Source organism: Conger conger, chromosome 5 (assembly GCF_963514075.1).
Source record: "Conger conger chromosome 5, fConCon1.1, whole genome shotgun sequence".
Classification (NCBI taxonomy): domain Eukaryota; kingdom Metazoa; phylum Chordata; class Actinopteri; order Anguilliformes; family Congridae; genus Conger; species Conger conger.
Genome location: NC_083764.1, coordinates 18,723,153 through 18,739,626, shown reverse-complemented (window position 1 = coordinate 18,739,626; position 16,474 = coordinate 18,723,153). Strand labels below are relative to the sequence as shown.

The 16,474-nt window shown below is 44.5% G+C and overlaps 1 protein-coding gene across 2 annotated transcripts; it reads right to left on the bottom strand.

Annotated features, from left to right (window-relative positions):
* Positions 1-3,239: 3,239 nt before the first annotated feature.
* On the bottom strand, positions 3,240-15,140 carry ywhaqa (tyrosine 3-monooxygenase/tryptophan 5-monooxygenase activation protein, theta polypeptide a). Of its 2 annotated transcripts, none has more exons than XM_061241640.1 (6): positions 14,983-15,140; positions 12,998-13,460; positions 7,269-7,389; positions 5,706-5,872; positions 5,040-5,135; positions 3,240-4,387 (listed from the first exon to the last, which is right to left on the bottom strand). In XM_061241640.1, exons 2-6 carry the CDS (start codon positions 13,292-13,294, stop codon positions 4,328-4,330), a joined length of 741 nt encoding a protein of 246 aa, XP_061097624.1. In that variant the 5' UTR covers positions 13,295-13,460; positions 14,983-15,140; the 3' UTR covers positions 3,240-4,327. The 2 variants fall into 2 exon arrangements, with proteins under 2 accessions (XP_061097624.1, XP_061097625.1); XM_061241641.1 differs by having other exon boundaries at positions 5,706-5,869.
* Between the last annotated feature and the right edge of the window lie 1,334 nt (positions 15,141-16,474).

Genomic DNA, 16,474 nt, shown 5'->3' with positions numbered 1-16,474 from the left:
TTTTATTTATTTATTTTAACAAAAAACATATTTTTTATTTTTTATATTCATATTATTTTAGTTTTGTTAATAAATCTAAATTTTCCCATGGCTAAAACCCAATATTGCAATTGTAAAGCAACAGGCCAGATTTCCCTATCAGTTTGTATTAAGGGAGGCCAGGCCAGGCCAGGCCTCCCCTAGGAAATGAGATTCTCATAGAAGTCAATGTAATGCATTTTTTTTCATGCCAATATGTGATTGGCCAGATCACTGAAAATGGGTGGGCAACGGAGGCCTGGCCTCACCATGCATTGTGTCCAGGGCTGAAAGATTGACATTTTGTTCGTCCAATCACATGCTACTGGTTCATTTGGAATCAACTATCCTTTCCTTTCCTATTCAACACAGAAGCCATTTTGAGAATTCGCTAGTCACTTCAGTCAAACAAACACTCGCCATAGTGGCTACGAGTCCTATCAACTTGTGCTTTTCAGGAAATTTAGAGAACACCCCTGGCTATCATCCCTGGAGTTTATAGCTCATTTGGCCAAACACTTTTGCTTAAAACTACCTCGGAAGTCGGCGAGATTCTAGCGCAATTTGAGATCTTGGGCTGGAGATATACAGATTCCAGATACTAGGGAGTGAGAATGACATTCAATAGGTCATGTTAGACACCATTTGGGATTTATTGAACAGTTTTATTTTTAATGTAGTCCATTTCGTTTTATTACAAGTCAATTTAATAATCTTCCATATCAAATTACTGAATTGTTGCTCTGTGAGGAAATTCACTCTAAATACGAATAGAGTGCTGCCCTCTAGTGGATAACGTTAACGTCAGATAAAGCCAACTGGAACCATATTTTTACATATTTTATATTAAATATATTGAATAAAACTACATATGATAAAGAAAGTGTTATCTTATCTTTTTTATATGCTAAACTTGATTAAATTGGTGATTACATGTTGAAGCTGTAGAAGAATGAAAAATGTAAGCTAAACAAAATTGTTTTTAACTACATAATTAAAATTCCTGCCTTTTACACATGTTCACTTGGCATTTATATTACATCCAAATGTCATTTCTCAGCTTAATTATCAGGCAGGCTCATAGACTTACAGCAATGTCATTTCTTCAGGAAGGCACAAGGCTAAGCTCTGCACAATGAATTTCATCAGCCAGAACTTTCTGACTGTAGCTTACACTCCAAATAGTATGCCTTTGGCCAGCACAAAGACAGATAAGAGAACAGGGAACATTCCATCGCGAGTGAAGTGAGCAAGCGGAAAAAAATGGCCTCCTCAATTCTGGAAGTCACCAGCCTCCACTGATATATATATATATATATATATATATATATATATATATATATATATATGAAGGGAATGTGAGGGAATGGAATCGGGAAGGGCAGTCCCAAAGAAATTGGGTAGAATGAATGTACTCCCATAGCCTTCATGTCAACAAATGAGATAAACAATAGAAAAAACGCAACTGGGTGAATCAGAATTAACTGGTGGATTTTAATAGACCCAATAAATACCATTTTTTCATATATTCTACAATTCCCTTTCCTTTTTTGTGGATTAAATCACATTTATTAAGGTCAATGGCCATGTAAAAATCTAAGATGGTGCTGTATAAAGCAGTAACAATCGGAACCATATTGAATATTCAAAACCTTAATTCATTTTGTAGAAGCCCCTTTGGCAGCAATTACAGCTTCAAGTCTTCTTGGGTAAGTCTCTACAAGCTTTGCACACCTGGATTTGGGCATTTTATCACATTCTTCCTGGCAGATCCTCGCAAGCTCCGTCAGATTGGATGGGAAGCATCTATGAACTGCCATCTTCAGGTCTCTTCACAGGTGTTCTATGGGGTTTAAGTCTGGGCTTTGGTTGGGCCACTCAAAGACATTCAGAGACTTGTTCCGAAGCCACTCCAGCATGCTGCAAGGTGAACCATCGCCCCAGTCTGAGGTCACATGCACTCTGAAGCAGAGATTCTTCACTGTATTCACCCTTCACTCAATTCTGGCCAATCTCCCTGTACCTGCTGCTGAGAAGCACCCCCATAGCATGATGCTGCCACCACCATGCCTCACTGTAGAGATTATATTAGCCAGTGCCTATTAGCCACTCGCAAGACATGCTTGGAGTTCTGCCAAAAGACTTACATTTTTGTCTCATGCTCTCAGAGTCCTTTAAATCCTGTTTGGGCTGTCATATGCCTTTTATGGCTTCCTTCCGTCTAGCCACTCTACCATAAAGGCCTGATTGATGGAGGACTGCTGAGATGGTCATCCTTCCGGCAGGTTCTCCCATCTCTGCAGTGGACTTCCAGAGCTCTGTTAGAGTGATTGTTGTGTTCTTGGTCACCTCCCTGAGCAAGGCCTTCTTGCCCATTTACTCGGTTTGGCCGGATAGCCAACTCTAGGAGTCCACTCGAAGTTTCATTAATGGTTTTATAATTCTATTGCAAAGGTCTACAGAGAGTTGCTTGAACTTCATGGCTTGGTTTTTGTATTGACAGGCAGTGTGAATTGTGGGACCTTATATACACAGATGTGTGCCTTTCTAAACTATGTCCAATCAATTCAATTTGCCATAGGTAGACTCAAATCAAGTTCTAGACACATCTCAAGGATAATTAAAATAAACAGGATGCATGTGGCCACAATTTGGAGTGCCACAGCAAAGGGTTTGAATACTTAGGTTAGAGATTTCAGTTTTTGATTTGTAATAAATTTTGACCCAAGTAGAAACAAAAAAATATATATTTTGTACATGTGTAATCTAAATTAATTCCAAAACATGCCTCTCATTTGGGACATTAGCTCAAGACATGATGGTAAATAACTGCTTGATTCAAAGGTCTCAAATTACTGTAGCCATCTACTGTAAACAAGGCCCTGTATTATGTTTTCACTACAATCTCCCACCTATACTAAACAAGGCAGAATGTGGTCAGTATGTCTCTATCCATCTGAATGTGAAGCAGAATTCTTGTAATAGAAGTTGAAGATTCCATTTACAGGTATGGAAGCATGTACAGTATTCAGTTATTCTTTTAGGTAACCAAGTGATGAGCCAGTTTTAATTAGGCGACCACATTTCCCCTTGCTTAGCTGCACATTGAGGAAATGTTAAGCACTTCCTCCTGTGAAATGGAGGTCTGTTTTTAAATAACAGTCCAAAATGTAATATGTGTAAATGTTTCGATGGCATTGACAGATTTAGACAGATTCATATTTCTGGTTTATAAAATGTCATTTTTATTCATGTTACATAGCTGTTACATAGGGCATTAAACATTTTCACAAGGCTTTTGGGGACTACAATCAATGATTAGCAAAACACAATAGTGGTCCAAATCTCTAAATGACAATCACTGGACAAACCAAACACCCTCTCACATGTGCACAAACCTGCGATGAAAAGTACTAAACCAAACACTGGGACTTGGTGTATACAGCATTGGTTCTCATTCCAGTGTACTTTTAAAAGGACATGCATGTACTTTTTATTTTTATTATTTTTTTGTCATTTTATTCGTCTTTTTGGTCTTCGTTAAGCGCCACTGTTTTAGTCAGACATGCTACAAAGTAACACATTGAAGTGAATATAACTAGGAAGGAGTGTTCCGTGACCTTCGAAAAGGAGACCTCAAAGTTATTGATGAAAAGCACTTGCTTTTGCTGTGAACAGCTTGCTGCCTTGCCTGCCAAGGCAGGCATCGACCGCCATAACAGCAATGAGGACAGGTTGCCTTAAGTCTTATAGCCAGCATATGCAGGGTCATTCGGCCTTCTAAATCATTCATTAGACGTCAGCTGCTGTAACTCTACCAGACAACCTGATGGAGAATCTGTAAGGGGGACGTGATGAGGAGCACTAACATTTAAGAATCAAGCCACCCTCCGCACCACCATTTTCCCAATCGCTTGCGTTTGAAATTCACTGGACAGATTTTCTGAAGATACACGCAAGTCCTGTAATGCAATTTTCTCATCTGAAATTGGAAGTAAATGTCAATATAAAGTGAAGCTATTAATACTTTTCTACAGCAGAGACTGCACATCAGGAAGGCCAGGACAAACACAAACCAAGGAATGGAGAGATACTTTAAATTCTTTTTTTTTTCTTTCTTTCCAAAAGTAGCAGTGTGAAAACAGCGAATGATCTGAATTCTCACAGCTCCTTCAGTAATGATGGGCTTTTTTCAATGCTAGAAGAATTTTAAGTGGAACGATAAGGAATGAAGATGTGTAAAAAGGTTTTTTTTTCGTTTTTCAAAGTTTTAGTTTTTTTCTTTTTGGAGATGACCCCTTGTGCGGTTTTAGTTCTCGCCTCCTTCACCGGGCTCTCCTTCGTCCGCTGCGTTGTCCGATGTCCATAACTGGAAAGAGTGAAGACAGGTCAAAATGACTCCCAAAGAACGAACACATTCCATCACACAAGAACAAGACTCAAACATCTTTCCGTGTCAATATTAGCATTGAAAAGCCAGAGACTATAGAGTCTTCCCAAAATGTACACTTTACTATGGCTTAGGGATGTCCATCAAGCTTAACAATTAAAAAGCTGTATTTTGGTTTGCCCAAGACTACGCGCCAATTTTGGAGAAAACATCATTTTTAAACTGTCCACCAGATGGAGCTGTACATTCCAGCTGACCAATTTGGGCTGGGACATCTACATCCATGTATTGGTGCAGATGGTTGGTAACGCATCATAGGCACATAAAGCTACTGATGGGGAAAATAATCCCGCATCTGCAACCCCGCATTCACACAGAAGAAACTCGACTCACTCAAGTCTACTGTGCTATGTGCAGGGCAGTTTTTGATGAAGCTTCTATAGTTAAAACTAACTAGTGAGCGAAAGATACGTATATTATATCTATTGATACATCTGTATCCATTTAATTTGAATGGATTTCACACCAAATGGTCCAAGAAATACTTAATCTCTGCAAGCGTTCACTCAGGTTGAGGGGTAAAATACAACCATGTTGTGCTCCTTCTCCATGGTAATTACACGACACTTACTGTGAGGTTGTCTCTTAGCAGCTGCATGATGAGGGTGCTGTCTTTGTACGAGTCTTCGTTCAGTGTATCGAGCTCAGCGATGGCTTCGTCGAAGGCCTGCCGGGACGAACGGAGCACAGGTAAGCGTGTAGGCAGCGTGTCAGTCAAACTCAGCATCGAACATCCCTAAAATAGACTGCACTCTGTCCTCGCAAGTCTGGCAAAACCAAATGAAGTAGTGTGTACAGTATTCCCTGGATTAAAAGTGTGTGCATTGAAGGGATGCATGCCATGGAGCTTGCAGTGACTTGGGACACAACACAAACACCCCTCTGGTCCAATAAGACCAGAACTTTACTCTAGCTTCTGCAGTACTTCAGGATTTTATTATTTTTTGTTTCCCTTTTCTCCGAACTGGCAACTTCAGTTACCAGAAGTTGCCAGTTTCAGAGACAGGGCTAGATTCCTATGGTCACCCCCTACTCCGGTTAGGGGAAGTTTCAGAGACAGATTAAAAATTCTATTCTGAATGGAGATTGTCCAGGATTAAGCTCAATGTGTCCATGAAACCGGCTCTTAGAGTAACAGGGATGTGGTGGAGAGACTGCCTTTTAGCCAGACGTAAGGCGGAGACGCCTGGGCACTTGGCCCTCGATCGTCAGCTGGCTCGCGTGCCGGGATGCCCACCTGTTTGGCCAGGCTGCAGGCCTGCTCCGGGGAGTTGAGGATCTCGTAGAAGAAGACCGAGAAGTTGAGGGCCAGGCCCAGGCGGATGGGGTGCGTGGGCTGCATCTCCTTCTTGCTGATGTCGAAAGCCTCCTGGTAGGCCTTCTGTGAGCACTCTATCGTCTCTGCTAGAGAGGAGAGGTGGTTAACCGGCGGGTAACCGGCTACGAGGCCAGCATGCTTTGACCGGGCCGTCTGCGGAACGAGTCTAAATGCATGAAACAAACACACAAGCGATTCTACCTCGGCTCAAACCATTAAGACTACAGCTTTACCACCCTGCAGGACTGGACACATGCCTCCTGTGAGAACAATTTGGTTTTAGGTTGGAGAATTACCAATTGAAATGAGAAAAGTTGGCCACATAACCATCTCCATCTGAGTCACACTTGCCTTAAAACAAGAGGGCAAATTTTTTGATTTCAAGCACATACAATCTCTAACTGCCGCCCACCAAACGTGGTTTGCCCTTTGCCGAATATGTAAATCGCTTATTTTTCTCCTCTTTTTTCTTTTACTTGCTCCTGACATGGAAATCGATCGAGGTCCAGCATCTTTGAAGACATTCCAACACATTCAATGTTCCTTCTAGGAGCTAGAACTCCCAATCTGTCCTTTGAGCAAGAAAAACATCCTTTGCAGAAGCATTTTTTCCGAAAGCCTGCCATATAGATCGACCTCTGTAACTGACGAACTACGAACTGACGTTTGAGGGAGCATTCCGTTAGCCAGCCTAATTCACGCTCTCCATTTTACTTTCTTTTTCTTGCCGCTTTTCCTAGCCTCTCCCGATGGGCGGAGCGTGGAGTAGAAAAAAAAGGGGACGAAAGACGTGATGGGAAAGAGCCCGCCCTCATGAAAAGCTGCGCAGCGGCCTGGGGACGAGGACGCGGCTGAAGCAGAGGGCGGCGGGGTCTGAGTCACCGTGTCAGGGGCCTCTCAGGGGCCTCGTAGGGGCCAGCACACTCCATGTGAAGGGGACCAATCAAAAACCCAAAACGAATAACGAGCCTTCTATTCTCGCTGGGGCGAAAAGCTCAAAAGGACGCACGGATACCCACACGTACTGGAACGCCCGCATGCACGCACAGGCACGCACTGCGGACATGTATGCGCACGCGAGCGTGCCGTGAACTACGATAAACGCAAGATTAGATTTCCCTACGAGAGGAACGCGGAAAACTCTGGCCTACTTCCAGCTTTCGTGCGAGCTAGAATGAGCTGGGCGCATTTTTCTAGAATAACCAGATGGACGGACTGCATTATAACACACACCTCCGAAGCATCGTCAAGCACCGTTCTGGCACATATTTAGCCTACCTACTCACAAAGTGTAGGTTGCATCGTTTATTAAAAAAAGGGAGCCATTTCACAGGTGGAAACATTCTATATTCAAATACTAATTTGACAGAGGCACGCACGCACAGAAAGGCAGAAATGTTGAGTTGTTGCATTCAAACTCAGGACGGCCCAGGGGGTCAGGGGGACAGGGGGTCAGAACAGTAGATGCAGCTTGACACTTACCCTTCTTTTCTCCTGAGGCCACTTCCGCCAGATATCTGTAGTAGTCTCCCTTCATCTTTAAGTAGAATACTCTGCTCTCCGCGTTTGAGGAGTTGGCGATCAAATACTTGTCTAGCAGGTCCTAGGGACAGAAGGGGGGGGGGTGTTTTCAATTGTGCAAGCAATCTAATGGTCTCCTTCCAGCATGAAGACTTTTTCCAGCAAAATTAGATTAAGAAAAAAAACCCTACTACATACAAAAGATTACATTACATGTCATTTAGCTGATGCTTTCATCCAAAGCGACTTAGTTGATTAGACTAAGCAGGATTAGACCGTGCCCCCTGGAGCAATGTGGGGTTAAGGGCCTTGCTCAACAGCTGTGGGAATCTTATCGTGGCTCCACGGGGGATTGAACCACCAACCTTGCGGGTCCCAGTCACGCACTGCGCTACAGGCTGCCCCAAGTAAAAATTTAGAAATGTAGCAGATTGTAAGACAGCAAAAATAACAGCATTTTCAATGTGAGGAGTAGAGAGGAGAGTGAGAGAGAAATTATGAAGACCCTAGCAAGTTGCCGGGATCACGGAGATCACTTGAATAAGGACCCACCCTCCAAGGACCCACCCTCCAACTTAACTGACCTCGCAATCACCTCTCCCTAGTTATACCCAACACCACCATTTGGGACAACCCTCCGAAAACAAGGTGCGAGTGCCTTAGTCGGAGGTACCGGCAAAGCCTCCCTCGTGCACAGAACCTGCAGAGCATGCCACGTTGGGGCAGAACACTTCTGTGTTCTCCGCGATCATCGCGTGCCTGACGCCATTCCTGTTCTTCGGATGTGAAAAGGCGGAGCGAGACAGACGGGTTGGGGCTGGGCGTTTGCACAGGAGCAGCTGCGGAGACCTGCGCATGCAGCCAACGGGAGGTGTGGTGCTCGCTGGCGGTCATGGAGTTTTCTGGGCCAAGGAGACCGAGGCCCAGAGCGCACGCTACCGTTTTAGCGTTGGCTGAAGCTTTTTTTAAAGTCTGATGCAAGCGCATCTTATCCCATGTGCAAAGAAAATCACGCAGTGGCTTAATTCGGCGGAATCGGGTCGTGTCCTGTCCCGGGTTCACGACACCGTGAACGGCGGGTTTGAAAGCTACTGTGGTCCGACTGTCCTGCGACCCCTAAAACCTGGCAGGAAGAAGCGGCAGTTTGTGCGGGGTGAGAGGTACACTCACAGTACAGTACAGCGGTGTGCAATGTGTGAGACTGGAGGGACCCCCTGCTATCCCAGTGAAACCATGGGGGGGGACCAATGTACACTGACAATAACTTACTGAGTCGACAGTCTCTCCCCCACACCCAGCGACTCTCAGACTCAGACACCCACACACACACACCCTGACACACACACAACCACACCCCCAGCGACTCTCAGACACACACACACACACACCCTGACACACACACACAACCACACCCCCAGCGACTCTCACTCACTCACATACACACACACACACACACACACACACACACACACACCCAGCGACTCTCAGACTCAGACACCCACACACACACACCCTGACACACACACAACCACACCCCCAGCGACTCTGACACACACACACACACACCCTGACACACACACACAACCACACCCCCAGCGACTCTCACTCACTCACATACACACACACACACACAACCACACCCCCAGCGACACTCTCTCTCTCTCTCTCTCTCTCTCACACACACACACACACACACACACACACACACACACACACACACACACACACAGCGACTCTGACACAACGGATTCTCACACGCCCATGCAGAGTGCGAGGGTCCTGCTAGGGAGCGTGTGTGAATTGAACTCCTGCATACCTCCTGAACACCTCCTGAACGTATGAACGCACTCTGATTTGCCCCCACATTCTGTACAAACAGGAAGATGTAGATACACCCTTTCCTGAATGCAGCTCAGCAAGTAATACAAAAATAAATTAAAAAAATAGCTTGGGGTGCCGCCTTTCGAGTAAGGCACTTAACCTGAATATCCAGATAAGCCGATTTAATGCGGAAATTTAGTCTCGGAGTCAGTCTGGATAAGTGCGTCTGCTAAATGCCCAAAATGTAAAAATCATCATTGAGCACAACTGAATGATGCTTACATATCAGACATGCACTGCTAAATAGACATTATTGTTAATATTATCCTGAGAATAAATACCAACAAATTGTGTCCCGTATACATGCTATACATCCAAAAAATGTTCCAAAAAGCATTCTGAATGGCTTGTTTGCACTGCATTACAGCAGTGCTGGAAACCTCATTTCATAACGCCTACGCCAACAAGAATCCGTGTGCAAAGATAGTGTGAGGAGGAAGGTGCCATGCATCTGAATCTTGCAACAGAACAAGGGGCTCGTTCCTGAGAAGCGGTGAAACCTGCATAGGTAAGAATACCTCCCCCACGGCCGCTCTGTGGCGGGTCTGCTTCCTCTAGCTTAACCACGCACGAGCGACTCCGCCCCTGTGTCAGCCACGTTTCGATAGGAGGCTGGCGGTGGGCGGGGTCTCTCTCGAACCGCTTCTGCTTTCCCGTGAGCCGACCGCAAACGCTCGCTTCGAGCCGTTCTGCAAACTTAGCAAGTTTTTCCATTTTTTATCCATTTAAGCGCATCATTTTCACTGCAAAAAAGCAAAAGAGGGGGGAAAATGGGAGGAGAAAAAAATAAATTAATAAAAAAAATAAACTCCCTTTTAAAACCAAAGGGCAGCGTACTGCAGTTTTACCGACATCCAACGGTTTCCTCCCCTCCACTAGAGCCTGTCACTGCGGCACAGCCTGCAGTCAAGGAAACGGACGTCTTGACGGCCGCAGTTTCACCCCCACTCCACCCCACCCCCATCATAACGCACTTGAGGAATGAGGAAATGGCTCTCCGCCTCGCACAGCTTGACAAACCGGCTTCACGCCACTGCCCCTGGTTCCGAGCCCCTATCGGTGCTTCCCCGAAGCTCTGGGGACCAGCTAACAGATCGCACGCATCCATGCGTCGCTTTAACGTCCTTAGCAACCTGACAACAAGGCTACCGCCTTACAGAAAGGGCAGGTACGGATCGTTTGGCCGCATATGGCCAAACGCATGACTAGAATGTTCTCAACTGAACATTCCAATCCCGATGGAACCATACTGGTAATTGAAAGCAATTATAGAAGAGCTCTAGAACACAGACTAAGAATTCTGAAAAAACATTCAGAAAACACTCTGGAAACACTCAGTCAGCCCAGAGGACATCTGAAGAGGCTGCCAGCCGTCAGACTAGAGTGAGAAGCACAGCGGCTGTCGCCAAAGGCACGTCGGCCCCCACCCGGCGCTCATGCCACCACACGCCCCGTCCCTGAGGCCACACATTACAGCACGTGAAAACCAACATGCCTTTTTACAGCGTTTTAACCACTACCCCGGGCATTAGAATATCGGCGGATGCAAATAAAACATACCTAAATTATTATAGAGCCAAAGGGTAGGGGTTTATGCTCAAATGCTCCAGAAATCCCCAAGCCAGCGTGTGCAGAAAGTCATTTGTGCAGGGTGGCGTGCACTATGCACCCAAAAGAGAGCGCCTCAAAAGGTAGCTTTAGAAAATGCCTTTGTTCCATGCGTATCTACACCCACCAGTCTCACATCCATCATCACGGCCTGGAAGTCACCGAGGGTGAACGCCACCTTCACGGCCTGCCGAGGGGCTTAGGCGACTGTGGCTTCCCCCGCAATCGTCAGCCGACCTCCATCTGTGCCCGCCTACGGACCGGCAGCGAGCGTTTCAAACCCCCCCCCACACACAACCCCCACGACCGCACGCCGAGTTTCCTCACGTCAAGGAGGGCCCAGGGTTCAGAGGGGATTAGCGCATACAGCAGGGCTGAGCCTCGCACAAACAAACCCGCTAATCCGCCACAAGCGCGGTGCGCGGAGCCCGGGCGGGATTCCGCAGGCACGCTCCGGGCGTGATCCCATTTCTGTCCCGTACCGATCCCAGTAATATCGCCGTTTGTAACGCGATTTCCCACGCAACGTGACGCAGTTTTAGTGTAATTGTCAGATGATGATGCTAAATGTTAACACAGAGACCACAGGAGGCGGAGAGGTTAGGGAATGGAATAAAAATTATGAATATAATTAAAATATATATCTATATGCGCCACTGCTCTTTTGTGGCCACATTAGATACCAAAACCAGGAAGAGATCCGAGTGGGCCTTTAAATCCATCCAATACAAAATGGGCTCCGAGCAAAGTAAGAACGTGCGGCCCGTCATCTCCCAGGCACGATTTGTGCTCATAAACCTGCCTCACGCATCATGTCAAAAAACAGGAACTCTGACATGCGCAATTAAACCCGAGTTTAATTAAACAAGCAAACCCGAGGGGCACGTGGGAATCAGCCACAAGAAGTGGCAGCGCTTAGCCCCTCCCACTCAAGCACACCTTGACTAATCCAGCCCTGCAGTGAGACCATTGCACCGTCATGTGACACAGCCATTGTTCCCAATATAGAAATTGTGAGTACAATGTTTCATTCATTACGGTCAGGGGAGGGGTACTAAAATTAGCTTGGTTTACAGGAAGCATATCACGTGCCCTTTGACCCTAGTTCTCGTCACAGTGAAATATTTGTGAACAACAGCGGATGAAAAAGCCAGCCTCCTTAAACTATAGCCTTGCTGTAACAGCCAATAAATCTTATCAGCATTCATTCAGAAATGTGATTGGTCATCCCTTCTTCCCACCAAGGTTCCAGATTCCAGAGTTTCATTTAGCCCATCATATCATCATAAACATAAATGAGCCAATCAAGTTCCATCACCAGAAAACATCGGACATGAATTTAACACGGATTTGATGTGGAATGATAGTACATGGTTGACAAATTTAATTTTCAGGTTGGCCTAAATTTGTACCAATTTACAGGACTGAAATGTCATTTTGTCAAAGACAATCCAGCAATGAAATCTGCCTATTGCACCTTTTTCCATATTAGCCAGTGTGCATGTTACTTCAACAGTCAACTATTTTAAATCCTTAAAAAGTCCTTAAAAACTGTTATTTAATAGCTTCTGCAGAGATTTTTTTAAACTACATTTTAGCTTTGAAACTATGAATTTATGCTCCAAATCTGGCACAGACCATAGCTGCAAATTCCTGCATATGCTGTATGACTGTTGATCCCTGGGAAGGCAAGTTATGCCACTGCAGCATGGCTATGCAGATCAACAGTGCAGAGCTTCCTTGTAGTTAGAGATAAAACATCAGCCAGCACGCTTGCAAGGTCAAAGTCCACAAACGTAGCAGGTGCACCGCACTTTGAATAACCAAGGCGCACTTGTCCAACTGAGTTGCACCAATTGGGAACATAAGCTAGATACTGCCTATTTCTAGTTCACATAATTATTTACATGTGCATATTTGGTCCACTTTCCATTTCCTGCACATAGTTGTTTTCTTTTATTGAAAGCCATTCAGGATAAAAGCTTCTGCTAAATGTATGCAATGTAATTTCAGGACAACAAATACGGATGTAGTTTAGAAACCAGCGATTGCGGCACGTTGTAATGTTAACTTTTTTGTAAGGGGAGTGACAGTCTAGCCTCAGGGCCAAACAAATGAGTTCCCCCAAATGCAAAACCAGCAGCCTCAGTTTAGAAAGTATTTTACCGACTACTTTCAATCAACATAAGTACTGAACGTACCAGCACGGTTTGGCAGATGTCTCGCAATTCGGTTTCCACCTTCTCCCGGTACTCCTTGACCATCTGAAGCTTCTTATCGCTGCCTTCGGTCTTCTGCTCGATGCTGGAGATGACTCTCCAGGCGGACCTTCGGGCTCCGACCACGTTCTTGTAGGCGACTGACAGCAGGTTTCGCTCTTCGTTGGACAGCTCAGATCCCTGCTCGGTTACCTCCTTCATGCAAGTGGCCATGTCGTCGTAGCGTTCGGCCTGCTCTGCCAGTTTGGCCCTCTGAATAAGCTCCGCCGTTTTATCCATGCTTAATTATTCAAAACCGTGTTTTTAGCTTGACTAAAGCAATTTACTAATGAGTCCAGAGAGGGAACGGAGAAAAGAATCTGAAGAGGGGAAAAGCAGGCAGATATAACAAGCTAACTAGCTAGCAAAATGGTGGAGTGAGAGGGAATCGAATCCTTTCGAAGACCTAGAAAGACAATAGAAAGTAATTTTATTAGTTAACTGTAGTGTAAACGTCGCTTCTAACGTTAACCTTTGGTAACGCAAGTTAGCTAGTTACAACACACACATCAGGTTTGCAAGCAAACACCAATCAACTTGTTAGCTGATGACGTTTCTGGTTTAGTCAATAATCGTCAAATAACGTTAATTACATATTGCTCAGTGATGTGTTAGCTAACGCCAAAAGATAACATTAGAACCAAACTAGCTAACCAGAGTCGTTTGCAAAACTAGCTATATGAAACAAGCTACTACTACTACTACTAGCTAGAATTACTCCCAGTCACCCATCCATTCATTTCATAAGCGAGGTAACTTAACTTAGACCAACAGATAACTAGTAACGTTGGCTAGTTGATTAGAAGTATTCTTATGGAAAACTAACGATAGATTGTTAGCTAGGCAGCAAATAGACTAACGTTAGACTAAATTTGATGTAGCTAACGTTAATTTCCTCGCCAAGTTAAGTTAATCTAACTTACTTTGATCAACGGCAGAAAACCAAAACCTGTCAATCATATTTCACCAATATGGAAATTAACGAGCGTGCATCGTAAGATCCAAAATCGCCTCCGCGCTAGCCTGCCATCTGTAGCTATCAAGCCAACATCGTGCTAACGTTAGCAATAGGCAGCGGTCTAACGTTGGCTAAATGGGTACCTGCCATTTACAAATACAGTACGGCTAGTGTGGTCAGCTAACGTTAGCTGGATCAATTGTTACCGCCAGCTTTCTAGACAATATAGACTAGCTAACATCTGCCAACTTCACATCAAGTTACGTTAGTAACGTCAACATAGCTAAACTAAAGTTGCCGTTAGTTACAACGAGGTTCCAAACAAACCAAGTTAACGTTCGTTGATAACGTTATGAAGGGGCTATCTAGACTGCTAGCCCATTATCCAAGTTAGCTAGCTAACGTTAACTTTAATCTACCTAACGTTAAACCCACGTACAGTTGAAAACGGTATTGCCACATCGAATATTTATTTTCATAAATGGCTATCGTTAGCTGACGAACGTTAGATAGACAGCTGCCTAGTACCAAGTTAAATATTGAAGCCTCTCAAGCAAAGTAACGTTAGCCAGCACCGTTAGTCCATTGTCAAATGGCTGAAAAAAGGACAGTGACGTTTTTAGACCGGTTCCATGTTTCCAACAGGCAAAATTAAATATGCGTTAATGGCGAAATAACAGCAATAATGATCTTGCATAAAAATCAGCAAAACATAGTCATCCACAGAACAATTATTTTATATAACTTAGCTAACGTAGCCAAAAAGAGCCAGCTCGAAATGTCAAAATGGATGCGGCAAAACTGAGCCGCGATGCATCGTTTTTCGTAGATCGCGGTCACAAATAAGTAGCTAGTAAGCGGATTTGATCATTCTTTTCAAACCCCATAATAATGATATGAATGGGGTTGTATTGTAATATTATAATAAAATAATACAGTCAAAAGCTACCAAAACAAAATACTTTCCAACCTTCAAGCACTCCGTTCAGCTCCTCCAAATTGATCCGCTTTGAGGTTGAAGAGGGAAAAAAAAATTACATCCCACTCAACCGAACCTGAGGAACAGGGCGTTGTTAGACTTAGGTGAACCCCAATGAAACCGTGTTTTTTTCAACCGGTCAACGCTCCTCATTCAAATTATTGACCAGTGGGAGTTAAGCGCGGGGGAAGAAGGCGGGCTTTACGGTGCATGTTCGACAGGCCTGTAGGCTGCGGCTGAGGCCACGGGGTTTCCTCCAATTAGAGCAAGGGGGATACGTCACCATTGCCATGGTTATCCTGGCCCCTTTTCTTTCACCACACACCGACTAAGAACAGCATCAGCGCGGCCCGGGCCGGGCGTGGCACGAAGAAATTGAATTTGTATGAAACATACTGACATCTCGTTCAATATGATGGGTTCCCTAAAAAAAAAAACGAACTACCACCTTCAGCATTGTCAGCATGACCTTGATATATTGCCCTTTTATATCAACTGAGTTTGGTTTGTGTGAGTATAGTACCAAGCTATAAGGATGTGGTTGTTTGTCATTTAGAAAAAACATTCACTAAAGCTTATTTGTCAAGGTCAAACACATTTAGAACACAAAATGCGTGGTGGTAGAATGTTCTATGTAACAATGAGTGCATGTACATAACCAGGAGTTTTGAAGGATTCGTCATCTCACAAATTAAAACATTGACTGCTACTGCAAAAGTGTCCCAAAAAGAGTAATGTTGTGAAAGAATCCACAATGCTGTTGGGAACATTTTCCTGAATATCTCAGAGGACATGTTACTGACACATTGCCAGTTCACATTTAAGTGAACTCACAGGTGGTTCTTGCTACTTCCACTGTGGGGATGAGCTGTGTTGACGCATTCACTTGGTGCATTGTAAATGGTGGCAACTCAAAAGCCAATGTAATGTACTGTAATGCTACACTGTTATACACAATTGTGTAGTTGCTGATATGAAAGCTTAAACTTAAATTCGTGGATCAGGATTTAAAAACAGGATCTCAGCAAAATGGTGATTTTTAATTTATGTTTCTTGGTCATGGGATGCAGTCACCACCGACTGCATGAAAATACATTTATGTAAAATCCAATGTCTTCTTCCTGGTATTGGATCTGAATAGTGCTGATTTTCTCTCTACCTGATCTCTTAATCGCATAATTGATTTCATAAGGCCACGAAAAGCATGGTCTTTGCTTTTTCTGTTGCAGGGCGGCCTGTAGCATAGTGGTTAAGGTAAATGACTGGGACCCGCAAGGTCGGTGGTTCAATCGCCAGTGTAGCCACAATAAGATCCGCACAGCCGTTGGGCCCTTGAGCAAGGCCCTTAACCAAAGCCCTTAACCCTGCATTGCTCCAGGGGAGAATTGTCTCCTGCTTAGTCTAATCAACTGTGCATCGCTCTGGATAAGAGCGTCCTCTAGATGCCATGAATGTAAAAAAAAAAATGGAGATGTTTCCAGGA